The sequence below is a fragment of the Neophocaena asiaeorientalis genome, unplaced genomic scaffold (genome assembly GCF_003031525.2).
Source record: "Neophocaena asiaeorientalis asiaeorientalis breed wild unplaced genomic scaffold, Neophocaena_asiaeorientalis_V1.1 scaffold91, whole genome shotgun sequence".
In the NCBI taxonomy this organism is placed as follows: Eukaryota; Metazoa; Chordata; class Mammalia; order Artiodactyla; family Phocoenidae; genus Neophocaena; species Neophocaena asiaeorientalis.
The window spans coordinates 11,796,767-11,818,090 of record NW_020173198.1 but is presented as its reverse complement, the minus strand read 5'-3'; the positions used below and the strand labels follow the sequence as shown (position 1 = coordinate 11,818,090).

The 21,324-nt window shown below is 37.6% G+C and overlaps 1 protein-coding gene across 3 annotated transcripts in view; it reads left to right on the top strand.

Annotated features, from left to right (window-relative positions):
* Positions 1-21,324, top strand: part of MRTFB (myocardin related transcription factor B) — a 201,373-nt gene that overhangs the window by 65,877 nt on the left and 114,172 nt on the right. For all 3 annotated transcript variants that reach the window (XM_024744478.1, XM_024744479.1, XM_024744480.1), the window contains one exon: positions 4,418-4,634. In XM_024744478.1, the coding sequence (XP_024600246.1) occupies positions 4,481-4,634 (154 nt within the window). In that variant the 5' untranslated portion in view covers positions 4,418-4,480. The remainder of the gene's footprint in view (positions 1-4,417; positions 4,635-21,324) is intronic.

The window sequence follows — 21,324 nt, the reverse complement described above, 5'->3', positions numbered from 1 at the left end:
ATAGATCCTCATATACATGGTCAGCTGGCTTGCAACAGAGGTGCAAAGACAAATTAGTGGAGAAAAGATAACCTTTTCGACAAATGGTGTTGGAACAATCAGTTTTTTTATGCAAAAATCAGAAAACTTTGATTCGTATCTCGCAGCAGATACAAAAATTAACTCAAAGTGGATCATAGACTTAAATGTAAAATATTAAACTATAAAATATCTAGAAAAAACCCTAGGAGATCATCTCTGTGACCTTGGGTTAATCAAAGATTTCTTAGCTACAACACTAAAAGCATGATCCATAAAAGAAAAAAATTGATAAATTGGACTTCCTCAAATTAAAAACATCTGCTCTTTACAAAACACTATTAAGAGCACAAAAAGGTAAGCCATAGACCGGGCGAAAGTCCAGGCATACCTCAAAGATAATTGCAGGTTTGGTTCCAGACCACTGCAGTAAAGCAAATTTCACAATAAAGTGAGTCACACAAATTTTGGGGTTTCCCAGGGCGTATAAAAGTGATGTTTACACCATACTGTAGTCCATTACGTGTGCAATAGCATTATGCCTAAAAAACAATTTATGTATCTTAATTAAAAATACTGCTAAAAATTGCTAACCATCATCTGAGTCTTCAGTGAGTTGTAATCTTTTTGCTGGTGGAGGGTCTTGCCTCGGTGTTCATGGCTGCTGACTGATCAGGATAGGGGTGGCTGTGGCAATTTCTTAAAATAAGACAATGAGGTTTGCTGCATCAAATTACTCTTCCTTTCATGAACAATTTCTCTATAGCACGCATTGCTGTTTGATAACATTTTACTCAGGAAAACTTTCAAAATTGGATTCAGTCCTCTCAAATCCTGCCACTGCTTTACCAATTAAGTTTATGTAAATAAAGTAAATACTTTGTTGTCATTTCAACAATTTTCACAGCATCGTCACCAGGATTAAATTCCATCTCAAGAAACCATTCAAAAGAAGCAACTCCTTTATCATGAGATTGCAGCAATTCAGTCACATCTTCAGGCTCCACTTCCAATTCTAGTTCTCTTGCTCTTTGCACCACATCTGCAGTTACTTCTTCTGCTGAAGTCTTGAACCCCTCAAAGTCATCTAAGAGTGTTGGAATCCGCTTCTTCCACATTCCTCTTAATGTTGATACTTTGACTTCTTCTCATGAATCGCAAATGTTCTTGATGGCATCTAGAATGGTGAATCCTTTCCAGGAGGTTTTCGATTTACTTTTTGTCCAGATCCATTGAAAGAATCACTATGTATGGCAGCTATAGACTTACAACATGTTATTTCTTAAATAGTAAGACTTGAAAGTTGAAATTACTTCTTGATCCATGGGCTGCAGAATGGATGTTGTGTTAGCAGGCATGAAAACAACATGAATCTTATTGTAAATCTCCATGAGAGCTCTGAGGTGACCCAGGTACCCTGTCAATGAGCAGTAATATTTTGAAAGGAATCTTTTTCTCAGCAGTAGGTCTCAACAGTGGGCTTAAAATATTCAATAAACCGTGTTGTAAATAGATTACTATCATCTAGGCCGTTTTGTTCCATTTATAGGGCACAGGCAGAGTAGATTTAGCATCATTCTTAAGGGCCCTAGGATTTTCAGAGTAGTGAATGAGCACGGGCTTCAACTTAAAGTCACCGGCTGCATTAGTCCCTAACAAGAGAGTCAGCCTGTCCTTTGAAGCTTTGAAGCCAGGAGTTTGACTTATTCTCTCTGGCTATGAAAGTCTCTAGCTATGAAAGTATCCTCCCAATATAAGGCTGTTTTGTCTACACTGAAAATCTGTTATTCGTTGTAGCCACTTTCATTAATTATCTTAGCTAGATCTTCTGGATAACTTGCTACAGCTTCTACATGAGCACTTGCTGCTTCACCTTGCACTTTTATGTTGTGGAGATGGCTTCTTTCCGTAAATCTCATGAACCAACCTCTGCTAGCATCAAACTTTTCTTCTGCAGCCTCCTTACCTCTCATAGCCTTCATAGAATTGAAGAGAGTTAGGGCCTTGCTCTGGCTTAGTCTCTGGCTTAAAGAAATGTTGTGACTGGTTTGATCTTCTATCCAGACCACTAAAACTTTTTCCATATCAGCAATAAGGCTGTTTTGCTTTCTTATCATTCATGTGCTCACTGGAGTAGCATTTTTAATTTCCTTCAAGAGCTCTTCCTTTGCTTTCTCAACTAAGCTAACTTTGGCTAAGAGGCCTCACTTTCAGCCTGTCTCGGCTTTCGGCCTTCCTCACTAAGCTTGATCGTATCTAGCTTTTGATTTGAAGTGAGAGACATGTGACTCTTCCTTTCACTTGTAGGGTTAGGAGCCATCGTAGGGTTATTAATTCGCCTAATTTCAATATTGTTCTGTCCTAGGGAATAGGGAGGCCCAAGGAGAAGGAGGAGACAGGCAATGGCCAGTTGGTGGAGCAGTCAGAACATGCAACATTTATCAGTGAAGTTGGTTATCTTATATGGGCGTGGTTTATGGCACCCCCAAACAGTTGCAACAGTAACATCAAAGATCACTGATCATAGGTCACCATAACAAATTTAATAATGATGAAAAAGTTTGAAATGTTTCAAGAGTTATGCAGAGCCAAGAAATGAGCATATGCTATTGGAAAAATGGTGCTGATAGCCTTGAACAATGCAGGGTTGCCTCAACCTTCAATTTTTAAAAAATGCAGTATCTGCGAAGTGCAATAAAGTGAAGCACAATAAAACAAGGTATGCCGATGTTTACAAATCACACATCTGGTAAAGAACTTCTGTCCAGAATATGTAAGGAACTCTCGAAACAATAATAAGAAAATAAACCACCTATTTTTAAAAAATCAACAAAATATTTGATCAGATATTAACCGAAGAAGATATACAAATGGCAAATAAGCACATTAAAACATGCTCAACATCGTTAGGGAAATGCAAATTAAAACCACGAGGTATCGGGACTTCCCTGGTGGCGCAGTGGTTAGGAATCTGCCTGCCAATGCAGGGGACACGGGTTCGAGCCCTGGTCCGGGAAGATCCCACATGCTGCAGAGCAGCTAAGCCCGTATGCCACAACTACTGAGCCTGCATGCCATAACTGCTGAAGCCCGTGCGCCTAGACCCCATGCTCTGCAATAAAGAGAAGCCACTGCGATGAGAGGCTGGCGCACCGCAACGAGGAGTAGCCCCCGCTCACCGCAACTAGAGAAAGCCTGTGCGCAGCAACGAGGGCCCAATGCAGCCCAAAATAAATACATACATACATACATACATACATACATAAAACCATGAGATATCACTACACACCCATTAAAATAACTAAAATTTTAAAAATTGACCATAATCAAATGTTGGCAAGGATGTAGAACAAGTAGAATTCTCATTCCCTGCTGGTAGGAAAGCACAAGGGCACAGCCATTTTAGAGGATAGTTTGTTAGTTTCTTTAAAATTTATGCATGCAGCTGCCAAACAATCCAACCACTTGCCTCCTAGGTATTTACCCAAGAGAAGTGGAGGCATACATACATATAAATACTCATACAAGAATGTTCATAGCATCTTCATATGTAATAGTCAAAAGCTGAAAACAACTCAAATGTCCATCAATAGGTGAATGGATGAACACACTGTGATGTGGGATGCTGCTAAGCAGGTAGCCTGTCAGATGCTTTGCCGTGGCATAATACGGACCACCATCCTTTTAGCTTTCAGCTTTCCATAACAGTTTTCTTATTGCCTACTGCTCATCCCCACATAAGCCAATGTCACATATTTAGGGTTTTTATTGTGTCTTTGGTACTTCTGTTACTAATTTCTGTATCAGTCAGAATGGGCCAGGTTATGCTGTGATAGTAAACAACCCCAAATCTCAGTGGCTTAAAATAAAGTTTTGTCTCTTTGTTGTGAACTGTATGTCCATTGTGGGTTGGCTGAAAGTTTTGTTCTCTGTTCTCACTCTGAGACCGAGGCTGACAGAGGATTCATTATCTGAAACATTGCTGGTTGCTGGGAATGTTGACTTCGTGTAAAGTTGTTTGATTTGTAGGAGTTGAGATAGATTTTTCAAACCAGACTGCTTTTTTATTTTCATCAGCATTAGTTGACTTTTGTCTCATTTTAGGGTGCATTAAAATCTTGAAGTAATGACACCGATAACTATAACTTTCTTTGATCCATAGTATAAAAAGTTATACAAAATACCTTTCAACTTTTATTTATCTAGTAAGCACTTTTTTAGATGGGAGGTATATTCCTGTGTGTTAGACGAGGAACCTGAATGCAGAGAGGGTAAACGAATGGCAGTTGCCACATAGCAGTGAAACTGAACTAGAACCCAGGGTTCCCATTTTAATACTTTCGTGCAGATCAGAGAAAAATAAAAGTACCATCTATTTACACATTCTTTGTTTTGACAGTCTCTTCAACAGGCCACATTTAAGAGGCGTCTCGTACCCTCTGCTGCCGGTGGCTGGGACACGATGGATCACACAGGGGCAGTGGACACCGAGGATGAGTTGGGACCTTTAGCCCATCTTGCTCCAAGTCCTCAAAGTGAAGCCGTTGCCCACGAATTCCAGGAACTCTCCTTGCAGTCCAGTCAGCACCTGCCCCCTCTGAACGAAAGGAAGAATGGTGAGTTCAGCGTGTGTGGTGGGAGCTTACCTCTTTGTGAGCTAAACGTATCCCTTTTTGGTAGTAACTTTTTGGTCCGTTCCATTGGGCAGCCTGTCACGAAGGAGAGAACCTCAGGGGGTGCTGGCTGGTTTTGAGGAACAGGCAGAGTTTCACTTTCTATCCAATTCTTTCATTATTTCCCCAATAAGTAGCAAAGTTATCTTTGGAAATAAGCTTTAGGTTCAACCATTTTAGCACAAGCAGAAGATTTCATGCTAGCATGGTACTGGAAAGCAGCTTCCTATGTTGACTCCAGGGAAAATAGATGGTGGATTTGACTAGATTCTCCTGCCATGTTCCCCATCTCCAATGTGTTGCACCTTAATTTCAGAATTGGCAAAATTTGAGCTATCTTAATGATCACTAAGAAAGCAAGAATTTCTTGTTTGAGTATTTTTTGTATTAATGAGTATAGGATATGGCCATATTCTCAGTCTTTGGCTGGCTCATACTTGTATACAAAATGAATATTTTCTGTTCATTTGTTATCTCTTCAGGAAATTCTCCTGATTAATCAGAAGCATCCCAGAGTCTCCAGAAAACAATACTGTCAGTTTTTAACAAAAATGAGTAGAGATAGGCGATACACGTCTATTTTTAATACTTAAAACATAAAAACTAACAAAGTATTAAAATTTACAAACACACCAAGCATACATATTACAGGGAAAGAATTAAGAATTTCAACTGGATTTGCCATGCTTTCCACAGTTCTGATGAGTCTTACAATCCCAAATGTGTTTTTTTAATTTCAGTTTTAAAAGCCAGAAGAAATAGAACTTTCCCTGTAGAGCACTTCCTTACGTATCTTGTTACTTATCTTCTGGGTTCTAAGTGTTTCCTGATCCTTTTCAAATAATGGCCTTATCTTATTCAGGAAAATGGATTGAAGACTTATGCTGCTATTCTCAGTTCTTCAGTGCATGTCTTTGGGGTGTACTTGTTCTCCCTTCCAACAAGATATCTGATACTTGTGTCTGATGCTTGTTGGGCACAACCCTTGTCCAGTGCGATTGGTATAAAGCAGCATCTTGCTCGGAGCTGTCAAAGCCTTCAGGAGGCTGTGTTTGGCTGGTGATGGCTTTAGAACCTTCCATCATTTAGGAGCCTAGCTTTGTCTTAGGCAGTGGCTGAGAGGGTATAACCACATTAACTGAAAAATGACTAAATTGGTCAAATTTACACAGTATACTTGGACCAGTATAATATTCAAATTATTTCCCTCAAAAAAAAAAAAAAAAAAGACCAAAATAAGAGTTGAACTGGTATAAAATTGCAGTAATATACAGTTGCTCAAGAAAATGGTCCTACGTAGCAGAGGAGGGACGTGTAAGGGGAAAGTTTATGCTTTGTGGTAGTTTTACTTGATACAGCTTGCCACATTCTCTTGCAAGAACGTTCTTTTGAATATATATGCCTGAACATAAGGTAAGCCCAAATATGAGGTAGTCCTCCCCTTATAAACTTTTAGAGGGAGGTAGATGAATGGTAAAAGTTAGAATTTATTAATTTAGTTACATGTATATAATTAAAACCACATATTATGAAGCAGTGCAATAAAATAAAAGGATTGCTTTATCCACACTCATATTTCATAAAATTATCTTGCCCAAACTCTGCCTGTGTATCTGTGTGGTGTTTTTATCATCAGTAGAAAACCTCTGCATCATCCAGCTAGCACTAAAATCCAGGGCGTATCTTCATTTCTGTCTCTCTTGTTTAAGTTACAGCAGTTTTTAGATGCATGCACGATCTGACACTGAAGATTTTATGTCTAAACCACAAGTACCATTCACAAAATAGTGGGGCTGTTTTTGGTTTTTTGTGTGTCTTACAGTGTGGTAGTCATCATCACTCATGTTTGATTTGTGATTGGTCGTAACATTTTATGAGGCTATGATTTCTGTTATAGAATTTAATCACTTTTTTTTTTTTGAATAGGTAATACACTTATCTGGCTTGAAATGTAGGGGGTACAAATGGGTACACAGTGAAAAGTAGGTCACCCTCCCAGTCTTGTCCCTCAGCTACCCAGTTACTTCTCCAGAATTAACTACTCTTACTTGTGTCCTTTCTGAGAGAACAGTATTTGACTACTTTTTTAGTTTAATTTTCTTTTTGAATTTTATTTATTTTTTTATACAGCAGGTTCTTATTAGTTATCTATTTTATACATATTAGTGTATATATGTCAATCCCACTCTCCCAATTCATCCCACCACCACCATCCCCCCTCCACTTCCCCCCTTGGTGTCCATACGTTTCTTCTCTACATCTGTGTCTCTATTTCTGACCTGCAAACCGGTTCATCTGTACCATTTTTCTAGGTTCCATATATATGCGTTAATATATATTTATTTTTCTCTTTCTGACTTGCTTCACTCTGTATGATGGTCTCTAGATCCTTCCACGTCTCTACAAATGACCCAATTTCGTTCCTTTTTATGGCTGAGTAATATTCCATTGTATATATGTACCACATCTTCTTTATCCATTCATCCGTTGATGGGCATTTAGGTTGCTTCCATGACCTGGTTATTGTAAATAGTGCTGCATGAACATTGGGGTGCATGTGTCTTTTTGAATTATGGTTTTCTCTGGGTATATGCCCAGTAGTAGGATTGCTGAGTCATATGGTAATTCTATTTTTAGTTTTGGGGGTTTTTTGGGGTATTTTTGCAGTACGTGGGCCTCTCACTGTTGTGGCCTCTCCCATTGCAGTGCACAGGCTCTGGACGCGCAGGCTCAGCGGCCATGGTTCACGGGCCTAGCCGCTCCACGGCATGTGGGATCTTCCCAGACCGGGGCATGAACCCGTGTCCCCTGCATCGGCAGGCGGACTCTCAACCACTGCGCCACCAGGGAAGCCCTATTTTTAGTTTTTTAAGGAAATCCTATACTGTTAACCTTATGGGAGTTCCCTTTTATGTTATTTGTCGTTTTTCCCTTGTTGCTTTCAATAATTTTTCTTTGTCTTTAATTTTTGTCAGTTTGATTACTATGTATCTCAGCGTGTTTCTCCTTGGGTTTATCCTGCCTGGGACTCTCTGTGCTTCCTGGACTTGGGTGGCTATTTCCTTTCCCGTGTTAGGGAAGTTTTCGACTCTGATCTCTTCAAATATTTTCTTGGGTCCTTTCTCTCTCTCTTCTCCTTCTGGGACCCCTGTAATGCAAATGTTGTTGCGTTTAATGTTGTCCCAGAGGTCTCTTAGGCTGTCTTCATTTCTTTTCATTCCTTTTTCTTTATTCTGTTCGGCAGCCGTGAATTCCACCATTCTGTCTTCCAGGTCACTTATCCGTTCTTCTGCCTCAGTTATTCTGTTATTGATTCCTTCTAGTGTATTTTTCATTTCACTTATTGTATTGTTCATCTCTGTTTGTTCTTTAATTCTTCTAGGTGTTTGTTCTTTAATTCTTCTAGGTCTTTGTTAAACATTTCTTGCATCTTCTCGATCTTTGCCTCCGTTCTATTTCCGAGGTCCTGGATCATCTTCACTATCATTCTGAATTCTTTTTCTGGAAGGTTGCCTATCTCCACTTCATTTAGTTGTTTTTCTGTGGTTTTATCTTGTTCCTTCATCTGGTGCAAAGTCCGCTGCCTTTTTATTTCGTCTGTCTTTCTGTGAAGTGGTTTTCCTTCCACAGCCTGCAGAATTGTAGTTCTTCTTGCTTCTGCTATCTGCCCTCTTGAGTACTTTTTTAAAAGCAGTGTTTCAAAATCTTCTTTGTAACAATATCCAACACTTTAAATTTTAAGGTTACTATCTGGGAATAATTAATGTGTTGGTTCTTTTCTTCTTTCTTTTTTCCCCCCTTGTTTCTCTTAAGACGTTTCTATAAGCATCCTAAAACTAGCTTCGAGTGAGGTTGATTTTTAAGCTAATGCGTTTTCCTCAAGTACCTTTTTGTTCAATATTAAGTAAATGAAAGAGAATCTCATGATACGAGATACTGTGTGAGGACTCAAATATGAGACAGTCTCCTCTTTTCTAATTAGTGACTTCAGGAAGTTAAAAGCCTTACCTTATATTCAGGCATATTACACTTTAATTTCAGGCTTATGATATGTTAGCCTAATTTGTGTATACATTCCAAGGAGTAAATGGAATTGTACAGCTATCAGAAATCTAGGTTTTTGATACAGGAATGTGAGCGGAGTAGAAAGAACCACATCAAGCCATCTATAGATGGAAGAACCATAACTTTCTTACCTTAGTGATTTTTTAATGTTTATTCTTCATCTTTTCAGGTCTTCTTAATGCCATGTTTAAATCATGTCATGTACAAAAAGTAGATGTTAGCCTCAAAATTAACACAAAGTACTGTTTAGATATTATGAAATAATTGAACATAGATAGTTTCTTGGTGATTGTGTTTTATTGTTGTTGCTAAGCCTTTGAATTTCACTTATCAGAATTACTTTCTTTGGGGAAGGAAATGAAGATATTTCAATTTGGGATTGGTATATAAAAGGATTATATCACCAAATAGTTTATAATTAAACTTTACAAGGAAAATGAGGTTGATATTTAAGTACAGTAACAGTTCTAGGATCTTCCCTTATTTTTGGTTAATACTTCTATGACAGTGGTAGTGGAGTGACAGAATATTCCCACTACTGGAGTAAGTATGAAAGATGTTTAGTAAAGATAAGCTAGGGCTTTCCTTTTACCCCTGAACATGGCCAAAATATTTCTATAGTTAGTGGCACCTCAGTAGTAAGGCAACCATTTAGGCAATGGACTCTTCCCAACAAGATAGTCCTTCATAAAGGAAAGTGGGTGTACTTTTACTAAATAATGTACCTTTACTAAAACAATGCATACACAGGAAAATTGAGCTTTGTTCTGACATTTTATGCACGTAACAGATCCATTTTCATGCTTCAACGTTAACGTTTTCATTATTAACACCGGGAATAAAAGGGAAATCCGTCAAAGGGAGAGTTAGTCCTTTTATTGTTTAAAAAGGAAAAGCTCAGGTGCTATAAGGTGAATATAACTTTATAAAAGCAGGCAAAGGCAAAGTAGATGGAAACAACATACCTGAAAGAGCTACAGCTCTTTCTGCCCATACTTAGATGAGACCATGAGGAAGAAACTTTTCATTCATGAGGTCATTTGCAAGACTGATAATTAAGTATGCTGGTTGGCGAACTTAAACTTTTAGGTCATTGCCAGCATTATCACAGAGTAAGCCAATAAGTTGACATAGATTCTCTCTTTATGAAACAGTTCGGTATTTTAATACTTTTTTGCACATCTCTGAAGATGAGGCTCAGTCATGTTAACATGGCCACGGACATACCACAGTCTAGCTGTTAGTAGTATCATGTAGGTGGAAAATGAGTATCTGCCACCTTTCTCTTCCTGTATTAGCAGGCTTTTTGAAGCTATATGTATTGTGAAATAGTCAGTGTGTTTTAGGCCTCCATAAAGAGGAGAGACTTGTTATTCATATTTTAAACTTCGATATCATTGGTTACTGCACTTGTTAGGTTTTTGAGCTTATAGTCCCATCTTGAAAACTTTTTTAAAGATTATCCATCTGTTAAATGGGTCACTGAACAGTTTTAGACCTCTCTTGTTCTGTTCCAGGTGACCACATACTAGAGAGAAAATAATGTATTCCAAAGTTTGTTGCACACAAGGGAATCAAGGTGGCTCTTTGCATTGGATTCAGTACAGGTATTAATATATTGGCAAACAGTCAGATAAACTTTGCCTAGCCATGGAGCCCAGCCAAAGGAAACTGCTCGCCTTGTACCATAGAAAATAAATTGTATGTGTTTGCAGCTGGTCTTTTTTTTGGGTTTTACTTTGAAAACATTTACCCGCACCTCATTAACCTGTTAGACTTACTGTCAGTCCAGGTGTTGGGAATGGTACAAAGGTGTTGAGCATTTGTCTTGAGTAAAACCCTGTTCCTTAGAATGTGCACGAGCTAATATGGACTAATAGAGGTTGGTGAGGGAAAGAGAGGATAGTTCTATTTTTCTCTGGAGCAAACAGCCAGACATGAAATTCTCATAGTGTCATAAATGGGAAGGAAATAAATAGATGCTAAATAGCCAAGACGTGGAACTGTGGGATTCTTGCTTTCCCTTTCTGTAACTGAACGTAATAGAAATGAATACTTTTATGTAAAATTGCCTTGTCATTGGCTTTATTATTAATGTATTTAGGTTCTTGAATATTTAAAATAATTCTCAAGGATATTAATAAACACTCTGATACATTTAGACAGTTTCTTTTCCTGCTCTCAGGAGTTACTGAGGAGTGCTTAGACTGAGAAGAGAAACATATACTCCTTGACTAATTTTCCTTAGTTTCTAATACATTTTTTAAATTAGGCTTTAGGACTTATACTAAACACAATTAAAAGTTTAAAGTTAGCTATGAATTTCCCGGCAGCTGCAGATGAATTTCTTGATTAGTTGTGCCAACTCTCATACTTTTTGTTGTGACAGCTTCTTGAACCCTTCAAAATGAAAAGGAAGCCATATAAGTAGCTTAAGGGTGAGGTACTCTCTTTCACAGTGGTCTCTATAAAGTCTCCTATTAAATAGCATGTTTTGTTCCACAGTGTAAATAAGCACCTGTAACCCTGTCCACCTTCTTTTTTCTACTATCGGTTTCTTATTTCGATAGTTTTGCTGTTACTGAGAATTTCATTTACTCAGTGCATTGCTGGAGACACCCAGGCAGTGTGTATGTGGACAGAGAGTAGGCGGGGGCTGGACATGAACTCACAGCCTCTCGCGTTTGTAGCCGGCAGTGTCAGAACACTAACTTAGGAGTGCTTTAGCTTTTGCTGAGGGGGTGTGTGAAGCTTATAACGGTTTCAGAAGTGCATCAGCAAGACCATAGGCCCCAGTTATAGCACCCTTGAAGCCTCATTTTGAGTTATTCATCCAGTCTTTAAATTGTGTACTCTTGCAAAAATGCCCTTGGAGCGTCAGCAATTAACATTTACTTAAAGTAAGGTTTAGGACATAATAGTAATTAGCAGTTTAATCCAGCATGAGACCTCATCATCTTAAACTTACAAAAATGTTTACCTAAAATTTTTACAAGACTTTTTGAGAGTTACTAGAGTCATAGAAATACTTTTTTTTTTTTTTTTGTATAGATTGATGTGATTTTCATAAAACTAGAGACCACCGTGTGATGTATATTTGGCACTGGACCAGTGAATAAACTGAAACTAATTTATTAAGAAACAGTCTTTCCTGTTCCTCAGCAATTTTTAAAATAACATATGTGGTATAAATGCTTAGTTAGTAAATATTACTCAACTATAGCTACTTAGGCCCTTCAAGGCTATTTGGAATTGAATAGTTAGTTTATAATCAGACCTTGTGCTGGTTCGGGAGACTTTGTAAAATTAAGTCAGGGCTCTTCTTACGTCTGCCTCTAACCCAACCACAGTGACCTCTTCTAGCTACAAAGGAAGAGAAAGGGTTGATATGGGACACCTGCTCTCTGCCATAACTCTAAAAAAACCTGATAAATACACAGAGTGTATTGAAAAAAAAGTGACCCGTGATTTTTTCTTTGTTATTTTAAGACATCAGTGATAAAGTACTATTGTGACAGAAAGCAGAAGGACAGATATGTTGGAGTTACAAATGAACTGGAATTTTCTCTTTAGTTTATAGTTAATAATTGCCCAAACTAATTAGCAAATATCATACCCAATGTTATTCTAACCCCTTTAAATTAATCCATACTGCTGGCTACCCTCACCTGCTGCCCTCACTATTATTAACAGGAAGTATAGTCTTTTGGGAGTCAGGACTCCAGTCTCCTCTGCTGACTCAGTCTGTGAGCATGGGTAAGTCTCGAGCTCTCTGTGTCACAGTTATGCCCATTGTAATATCCGTATGGTAGCTTTCAGCCCATGTGTCTTTCTCTGGCTGCCCTTTCTCATTACATCATGTGTTCTTATAGCTAGCTCATTATCACTTTTGCCTTGTACTGTTCATTGGGCAGCAGAAACAGAAAGAATGGAAGATAACTTCCATCTCAGTTAACGGATGGAATTTTCCATAGATATGAATTAATGTCGCTGTTTAATACATTCCTCACAGCTGTATTATTAAACATACATGCCAGCTCTCTCAATTAGTCAGACTTCCCCCCCATATTTAAAAGTGAAAAGAAATTGACTCAATTTGTGTTACCCTCAAAAAAATATATCTAACTTAGAATATGCAATATCTTTCTGTTCCTGGTTTTCAAGGGTTGGCAGGTATGTGTTAACATTTTTATAACAGGATCAGACTCAGTAAAAAGACACTATTGTAACTTTTTTTTTTAATCCCAAATTATTCATGTCCTTTTCTGGTTGTTTATGTTGTTTTCATTAAGAAAATGCTAATAGTTGGCTATCTGTTTCACCAACTTAAATTTTTGATGTGTGACCTCTATGTTTAGTAAAGATAGAACAAGAAAAGCAAAAAGTCTGATTCACAACTTGCCTTTGGTTCTTGTAGGTTAAGTTTAAAAACTGACAGATGTTAGAGTTTGTCAGCACTCTCTGCAGATTCCGGATTCATAGCTACAAAATAGGAGATGCTCTTTGACAATTGCTGTTCCCGACATAGAAGTTAAGAAGTGTATCGATTAGAGTTCTTGATCAGACAGCCATCATGTACTATATAAAAGAAAAATTTACCATATCAGAATGCTCAGCTTTCCCAAAGTTTTAAAAGAAATCAGTATTTCAAGAGTGGAAATGGGTTTACTTTTTATTATTAGAAAGCATTTATTGAATGATCATTGTGTCTCTTACCCTAACTAATTCTTAGATCTTATACCTCTAGTACAGTGTTGGCAGTTCAAAATGTAAGATATTCTCATAAAATTGTCGCATGCATAGATCTTTGAAAGTAATTATCTCAAGTAAAGAAAATTAATTTAGAGATGGTTCTCCCAGATAACTGGGAGGAAGAAGAACCTAATTGTAAAGAAAGTGAGTGCAGAGACAAGCCTAGAACCTGCTCCGTGGCACTAGACGTGTGGTGTGAGGCCACACAAGCCTGTGTCTGTCATCTGTAAATACGGGTCATGCTAGATGTACCTCCTAGGTTATTGGGAGGCTTAAGTGAAATAAAGCACTGATGGTAACTACATGTACATGACACAGCGTAAGTACTCAGTACATGCCATAGGCACCCAGCACTGCATGCTTGATGTAAAATACCATGAAATAGGCAGTGGTTAAGTATGCACAGTGGTTAAGGGCACCAACTCTGGAGGCGTCCCATCTGGCTCTACTATTACTAGTTATGTGAACTTAGACAAATTAGTCGTCCTCTCTTTGCCTCAGTTTCCTCCTCTGCAAAATGCGGATCATATAGTACCTGCTTCATGGGGGTTGTTGTGAGGATTAAATGAGTTCATATAAGTATTTAGAACAATGTGGGCATATAATTAGCACTTTATAATTATTTGTTATATATATTTTGAAAATTCAATATTTAAATTAACAGAGAATATAGTTTTTCAGGGTTCCATCGTGGTGTTTTATACCTTAATGTTTCTTTCAATAGTCCCAGTAATTTTTGCCCCCATTTCCACAAGTATTTCTTTTTAAAAACATCAAAATGACATGCAGTTTTTTAATGTCTCGCCATGGACCTACATAACATTTGAAGAGCACTTACCCTATGGGAGCCGAGAGGGCAAATGTAGTAGGCACGGATTTCCCATGAGTTTGTCTCTCTTGTTGGTACTGCCAGTTCCCACAATCCTAGCATTCCCTGGGCATCAGTCAGTGTCTACAAGGAATGATTTTCAAATATTAAAGCATGTGAAAAGACAAACAGGCCAAAACTCAGAGCTCTCTAGGGACTATGACCTCCAAAACAGACTCTGTTCTGACATTTTCACAGGCCGCTTGAAGGAATTCCAGCAGGGTCATTCCATTTGGTAAACCCCTAAACAAACCCTCTGTCATCAAGGACTGATTTATAGATTTTTCTCTTTATATGTACTTGTTCTGAAGAGATTAAGATAGTAGATATGGTTGCTGAGACTCTTCTAAGGCATCTGATGTATATGATAAGTACTATACAGAAGACTTTTGGTATTTTGAAGTAATAAAACTGTTATTTGTTATGTTTAAAGAGACTTCTTGCTCTGAGTCGTCTTTTAGATTTTTTTCTTTTTCATTTTGATTCCAGGAAATCTATGCCCTAATCACATCTCTAAATTAAAATTCTTTCATTTCTGAACCCGATTATTTAACAAATTCATTAAAATCAGAAATGACCTTTTAAAAAACAAATATACATATTAAAATATGTACATGCATATGATGACTTGTTTCACAGTGACCGCTGGAATGTGTGAAAACATCTAGTGTTGTAGAATATTCTGTGATATCTTGCTGTGATGGCAGTTGTTCATACGATGCTTTAAGGTCATGGGGTGGGGGGGCAGATCTATAAATTGATTTTCAATCTGAATTCTCAAAATATTTTGTATATTATTATACATTTCTTTAAAAAAAGAATATAATGTTAAAAATAAATGAGAAGGGCAGAACCCAAGAGATTTGAAGGCTGGACAACTTAAGGAAATGGGTAATTAGGGTTATTTGGTTTATAGTTGGCCTTAAATGCTGTATAGCCTCATGGTTATCCCAGTCTGAAGTCTGAGTGGCATGTATGAAATTCCAGGGATGAGCAGCATTCCACATTTGAAGGATCAGGTTTATTGGGGGATTTTGTATGGTTTGTTTCCTTCTGTGCATGTTTCTTTTCAGTGAGTTAATCCTTTGGATGAATGTACAAAGTTTTAACTATTAAATAAAAGAATTGTACACAGTCAAAAATTTCTTATGATTTTGATATCTGATTCTGTCATAGGATTGTAATATGTTTTGAACAAATTTTAAAATGAAACACAGGAAGTAAATTAGTATATGATCTCAACCAAGCCTCTTAAAATTACTTGTAAAAAGAAAACTTATTTAATCACATTTTAGTAACCTGTCACAAACCCAGGATGTTTAAGAGGTATCCTTAGTGGGAATTCCCTGATGGTCCAGTGGTTAGGAATCTGCGCGTCCACTGCAGGGGGCCCAGGTTCGATCCCTGGTTGGGGAACTAAGATCCCGCAAGCCACGTGGTGTGGCCAAAAAAAAAAAAAAAAAAAAGAGGTCTTCTTAGTAAAATGGAAATGAAAATGAAATAGAAAGTTGCTTAGTAATTGATCATGAATAGTTATTGAATGTACTAAAGAATTTTGTGGCTCTTGATTGAGGTATAAAATATATACGATGAAAAAGATATATATGGTTATATTATCATTTTTCTCAAGCCACGAATTAAAAAGTGATATTTTAACTAGATATGCTCTTAGGAGAAAGTAGTACTTTTCTAGTACATTTTTCAAACGTAGATTTTTTGATCGCTCACTATTTCTGCGAAATAGTCTCTTTTTCAAAGAAAGGGAATTTGGTTAAATAACTTGCTAATAAAGTAGTGAAATCTCTAGTTGTATAATTGTGTGCTTGTTTTGTTTATTTCTGCATAGAAGTGGAGAAGCTGCTTGCTTCACTGCCTTCTCCACCCTCAACAGAAACAAATGCATACACCTTCAGAAATTTGAAGATTTTATTTGGACACCCAAGTATTTTAATTTGGAGGATTTTCCAAATAAAGGAATTTAAATTTACTCCCATCAGATCAAATTAGGATTGAAAAAATTGAAATTTAAAGAAATCCAAGAACTTAGTCCTAAACTCTGAATTTCAGAGTCCAGGGGCTTTAGACAATACTTTGGTTTTTGTTTTTATCACCTGTTACAGTGAAACTATTTAAAGTATACTCATAAAAATGTCTTACATTTCTTAAATGACCATGAAATTTTATATACCATTGATAGTGGAATGTTATGTAAATTCAGTTAGGTCCAGTTGGTTTATAAGGTTGTTCAAGTCTTGTATAACCCTTACTGGTTTTTTTTTTACTTGTTTTATCAACTACTCAGAGAGATAGCTCCTGTTGTGGATTTGTTTGTTTCTCCTTTAAGTATTGTTTTTGCTTCATGTATTTTGAGCCTCTCTTATGTGTTCTTGATGAATTGATCCCTTTACATTATGAAATGTCCTTCCATTCTTGGTAATGACCCACTCCTAAAGTCTACTGTGTTGATATTAATATAGCCCCTCTAAGTTTCTTCGTTTAGCATTGCATGATATAGTCTTCCCCAGCTTTTACCTTTAACCCATCTGTACCTTTATATTAAAAGTACATTTCTCATGGACAGCATAGAGCTGGATTTTTCTTGTTTTACTCTAGTCTGACAATCTCTGTCTTTCAGTTGTGATGTTTAAGTCATTTACATTTAAGGTAATTATTGATATGTCTGGTATATTAGTTACCTACTGCTGTGTAACAAATTACTTCATACCTTAGCAGCTTAACACAGGATGCATTTATCATCTGACAGTTTCTGTGGATCAGGAATTCAGGAGCAACTTAACTTGGTACTTCTGCCTCACAAGCCTGCAAGGCTCAGGTTTCATTTGAAGGTTCAACTGAGGAATGATCCACTTCTAACCTTAGTTAAATTGTTCTTGGCAAGATTCAGTACTTTGAGGGCTGTTGGACTGAGGGCCTCAGTTACTTGCTGGCTGTTGGCTGGAGGCTGCCCTCAGTTCCTTGCCACGTGGGCCTCTCCAACATGGCAGCTTACTTTATCAAAGGCAGTAAGAGAGAAGAATGCTAGCAAGACAAAATTTTTGCAACATTTCCTTAACGTTGTCCTATTCTATTGATTAGAAGCAAATTACTCAAGGGGAGAGAATTATTCAAGGCCATAAACATCAGAAGGCTGGGATCACTGGGGAATGTCTTAGAGGCCACCTTCCACAATTGAGTTTAAATCTATCATTTTGTTGTATGTCATGTTTGTCCATTTTGTCCTCTGTTCCTTTATTTCTCTCTTCTTGCCTGTTTCGTTTTTTTGTTTTTCTTTTTTTTTAGTATTTCATTATTGTTTTTATATCTCATTAGCTATGCTTCTTTTTTTTCTGGTGTTTACTGATCTTTTCTAATGCAAGTGTAATATGCTGCTAATGCTATCCAATAAAATGTTTATCTTAGATATTTTTAGCTCTTTTTGCATTGTCCATTTCTCTTTTCATTATATTTATGTTTTCCTTTAAATACTTGCACATAGTTATAATAGGTGTTAATAGTTCCTTTTTTTCTGTCATTCCTGGGTCTGTTTTTATTGACAAAATGTTTCTACTATTAAAGACATTTTCCTGCCTCCTGGCAAGTAGTCTCCTATTTTTTTGGTTGGAGATAACATTGTGAATGTTACATTGCTGAGTGGCTGGATTTTGTCTTTGTTGTCTTCCTAAGTGTTAGGCTTTGGTTTGGTAAGAGTGCTAGACTTTTGGATCACCCACAAGGCCTTTTTAAAGCTTTGTTAGGAAAAATCTAGGGTAGCATTCATTGCACAGATGGTACCTTAACTACTAGGGCTTTAACCCCTTTGGAATCTTACTGAATGCCCCACTAGCTGCTCAGGGAGGACTTTTCACTATGGCTGATTGGAGCTCAAACATTCCCAAACCTTGTGTGTACTTTGGGAATTGTTCAGTACAGTTTCCTGGTCGTTTCTTGCCCAGCCTTATGAAATTTTACCTTGTAGACTTATAGCTTAGCACTCAGCAAAGACTCAGAGGCACCCTTACGCAGACTGCTGGAGCTCCTTTTCTACACTGAAACTTCTAGCTGCCGTAGCCCCCCTAAGCTCTCATCTCTGTCTCCATTCAGCGAGTCTGTTTGAGTTACAGTCTAGAAATTGCCTCCAGACAGAAAGGCAGTTGTAAGGCTCATCTCATTTATTTCCCTACTCTTTTTTTTTTTAAACATCTTTATTAGGGTATAACTGCTTTACAATGGTGTGTTAGTTTCTGCTTTATAACAAAGTGAATCAGCTATACATACGCATATATCCCCATATCTCCTCCCTCTTGCGTCTCCCTCCCACCCTCCCTATCCCACCCCTCTAGGTGGTCACAAAGCACGAGCTGATCTCCCTGTGCTATGCGGCTGCTTCCCACTAGCTATCTGTTTTACATTTGGTAGTGTATATATGTCCATGCCACTCTCTCACTTCGTCCCAGCTTACCCTTCCGCCTCCCTGTTTCCCTACTCTTAAGGGTCACAGTCCTGTGTTACCTGCTTCCCAATGTAGGAAAGCAATTGTTTCGTGTATTTTGTCCATTTTTCCAGTTTCTTATAGTGACAGGTTAAGAGCAGTCCTGTTATGCCATAACAGCCGAAAATGGGAGTCAGAGTTGGGATTTTAACACAAGGTCTGTGCCTTCCCCTGAAGCATGTTTCCTCTCTGTATACAGATAACTTAGCTTTCTGACTAGACTACAGCAGCAGTGTCATTTTAACTTTGGGATCCACCTAAATATTCAGACCTTGTTGGGCACCCAGGGTGCTCCTGGCTATTTGATCAGTGAATGAATGAAACCAAATTTTCGGTTGAAGACCAAGGCTGATAATTATGGTTGGTTCTCGTGGCAGGTAGCTTTCCAGCTTCTGCTCTTGGCACAGAATGGTCAGCAAGATTGTCATAAAAGATAACATGTTAGACCTTAGATCACTTGGAGCCAATGACATAGTTATTCATTTGGTTCAAGAACTCATCTTTTTACATGCACCCCAGGGTTCATAGCAGCATTATTTACAATAGCAAACATATGGAAGCAACCTAAGTGTCCATCAATAGATGAATGGGTAAAGAAGATGTACACACACACACACACTGGGTTCATAGCAGCATTATTTACAATAGCAAACATATGGAAGCAACCTAAGTGTCCATCAATAGATGAATGGGTAAAGAAGATGTACACATACACACACACACACACACACACACACACACACACACACACACACACAATGAAATACTACTCAGCCACAAAAAAGAATGAAATTTTGCCATTTGTACAAACATGGATGGACCTGGAGGGTATTATGCTGAGTGAGGTAAGTCAGACAGAGAAAGACAAAGACTGTATGTTATCACTTATATGTGGAATCTAAAAGATAAACTAGTGAATATAACAAAAACAGACTCACAGATAGAGAGAACAAACCAGTGGTTATCAGTAGGCAGAAGGAAGTGGGGAGAGGCAAGATAGGGGTAGGAGAGCAAGGTACAGACTACTACATGTAAAATAGATAAATAGATGTACTGGACAGCACAGGGAATATAGCCAATATTTTATGAAAACTATAAATGGAGTATAATCTATAAACATTTTGAATCACTGTGTTATACACCTGAAAACTAATATAATGTTGTAAATCAATTATACCTCAATTTTTAAAAAGTTATTAAAAAAACTTTTGGAGCCTCAAGGAGAGAAGTTTTCATTGGTTGGCAGAATTCATTCTTCATATTATTTTCTCTTTATAATATTGAAATTAAGAAAAATTCTCTTTTCCTCGGTATTTGAATTTTATCCAACTTGGCAAAATGCTATGTAATGGGGAATATCATAGTGATTTGATGGCTCTCAATTATATAGATATTGGAGGGGTTCTACTTAGAGCCAAGCAAATGTCAAGTTGAATCTTCACAACACGTCACAGATCCTCATCCTTTGTTGAGGAACAGAGCTTCAAATGAGACTTTATGTTGATAAAGAGTTTTATCATGGTGGTAAATGGTGTAATAGAAATAAAGTAGACTATCACTGAGGTCATCTGGGAATCATAGAAACACAATTTGATGAAAATCTCTGTAGTCCCGCTTCCCGTAGTCCATACTTCCTACTTTACCCTTGGGCTCAGTGGCTGTAGGCTCCCACCTCGGTTCAACAGGGCCACCCTCGCTGCCTGTCTGTGCCCTTGTGTGGCTGTCTCAGTCACTGGGAAGCCTGAGTGGGTTAGGAGACAGAGAACAGATGGGAGTCGCTGGTAGTGGGTGGAGTGAATGAGGCTGACGTGTCAAAGCTGGCCCCAGAGACCCAGAAGGACAAGGCCTGGGGCAGGTGTGCAGCCCCATTAAAGAGCTGTCAGGGTTGGTTCTCACTCTTATTTGGTCCAGATGACCTGTTGATTATAACAGATAGAAACCAAATAAATAAGATACTACTGAATAACTGAAAACTAAAAAGACATTATTTTTTTGAAAATTAGAATCATCAATATATACTCATATGGTATACTTTAGAATATACTATATTTGGTTTTTTATCAAATGTTTCATATATGCAACTCCATTTTCTTGTCCCAAATGTTTGAAAACATAATTATTTGAATTAATGTGTTAAGTGGTTTAAATATACTAACATAGAACTTTTTCCAATAGAATTTTTATTTTTAAGCTGTACACTTTATATAAAGTGCTGTTTCCTACCTTTGCTTTTTTAAGAAATATAATCATGTAAATTAAATACCTAACACTTATAATCTGACCTTTTTAGTACCCTGTGTCTTCTCAGGAAAACAAAACACTTTTTTCTCACTCCCTTTTATGATATAACCAATCAGTGCATAGTTTTTTAATCCACCTACACCAAGGGCACTGTGTGTGTTCTTCCATGTGTTTCTGCACATCTCTTCATTCTTCCCCCTTGCTCACACGGTGGGCCT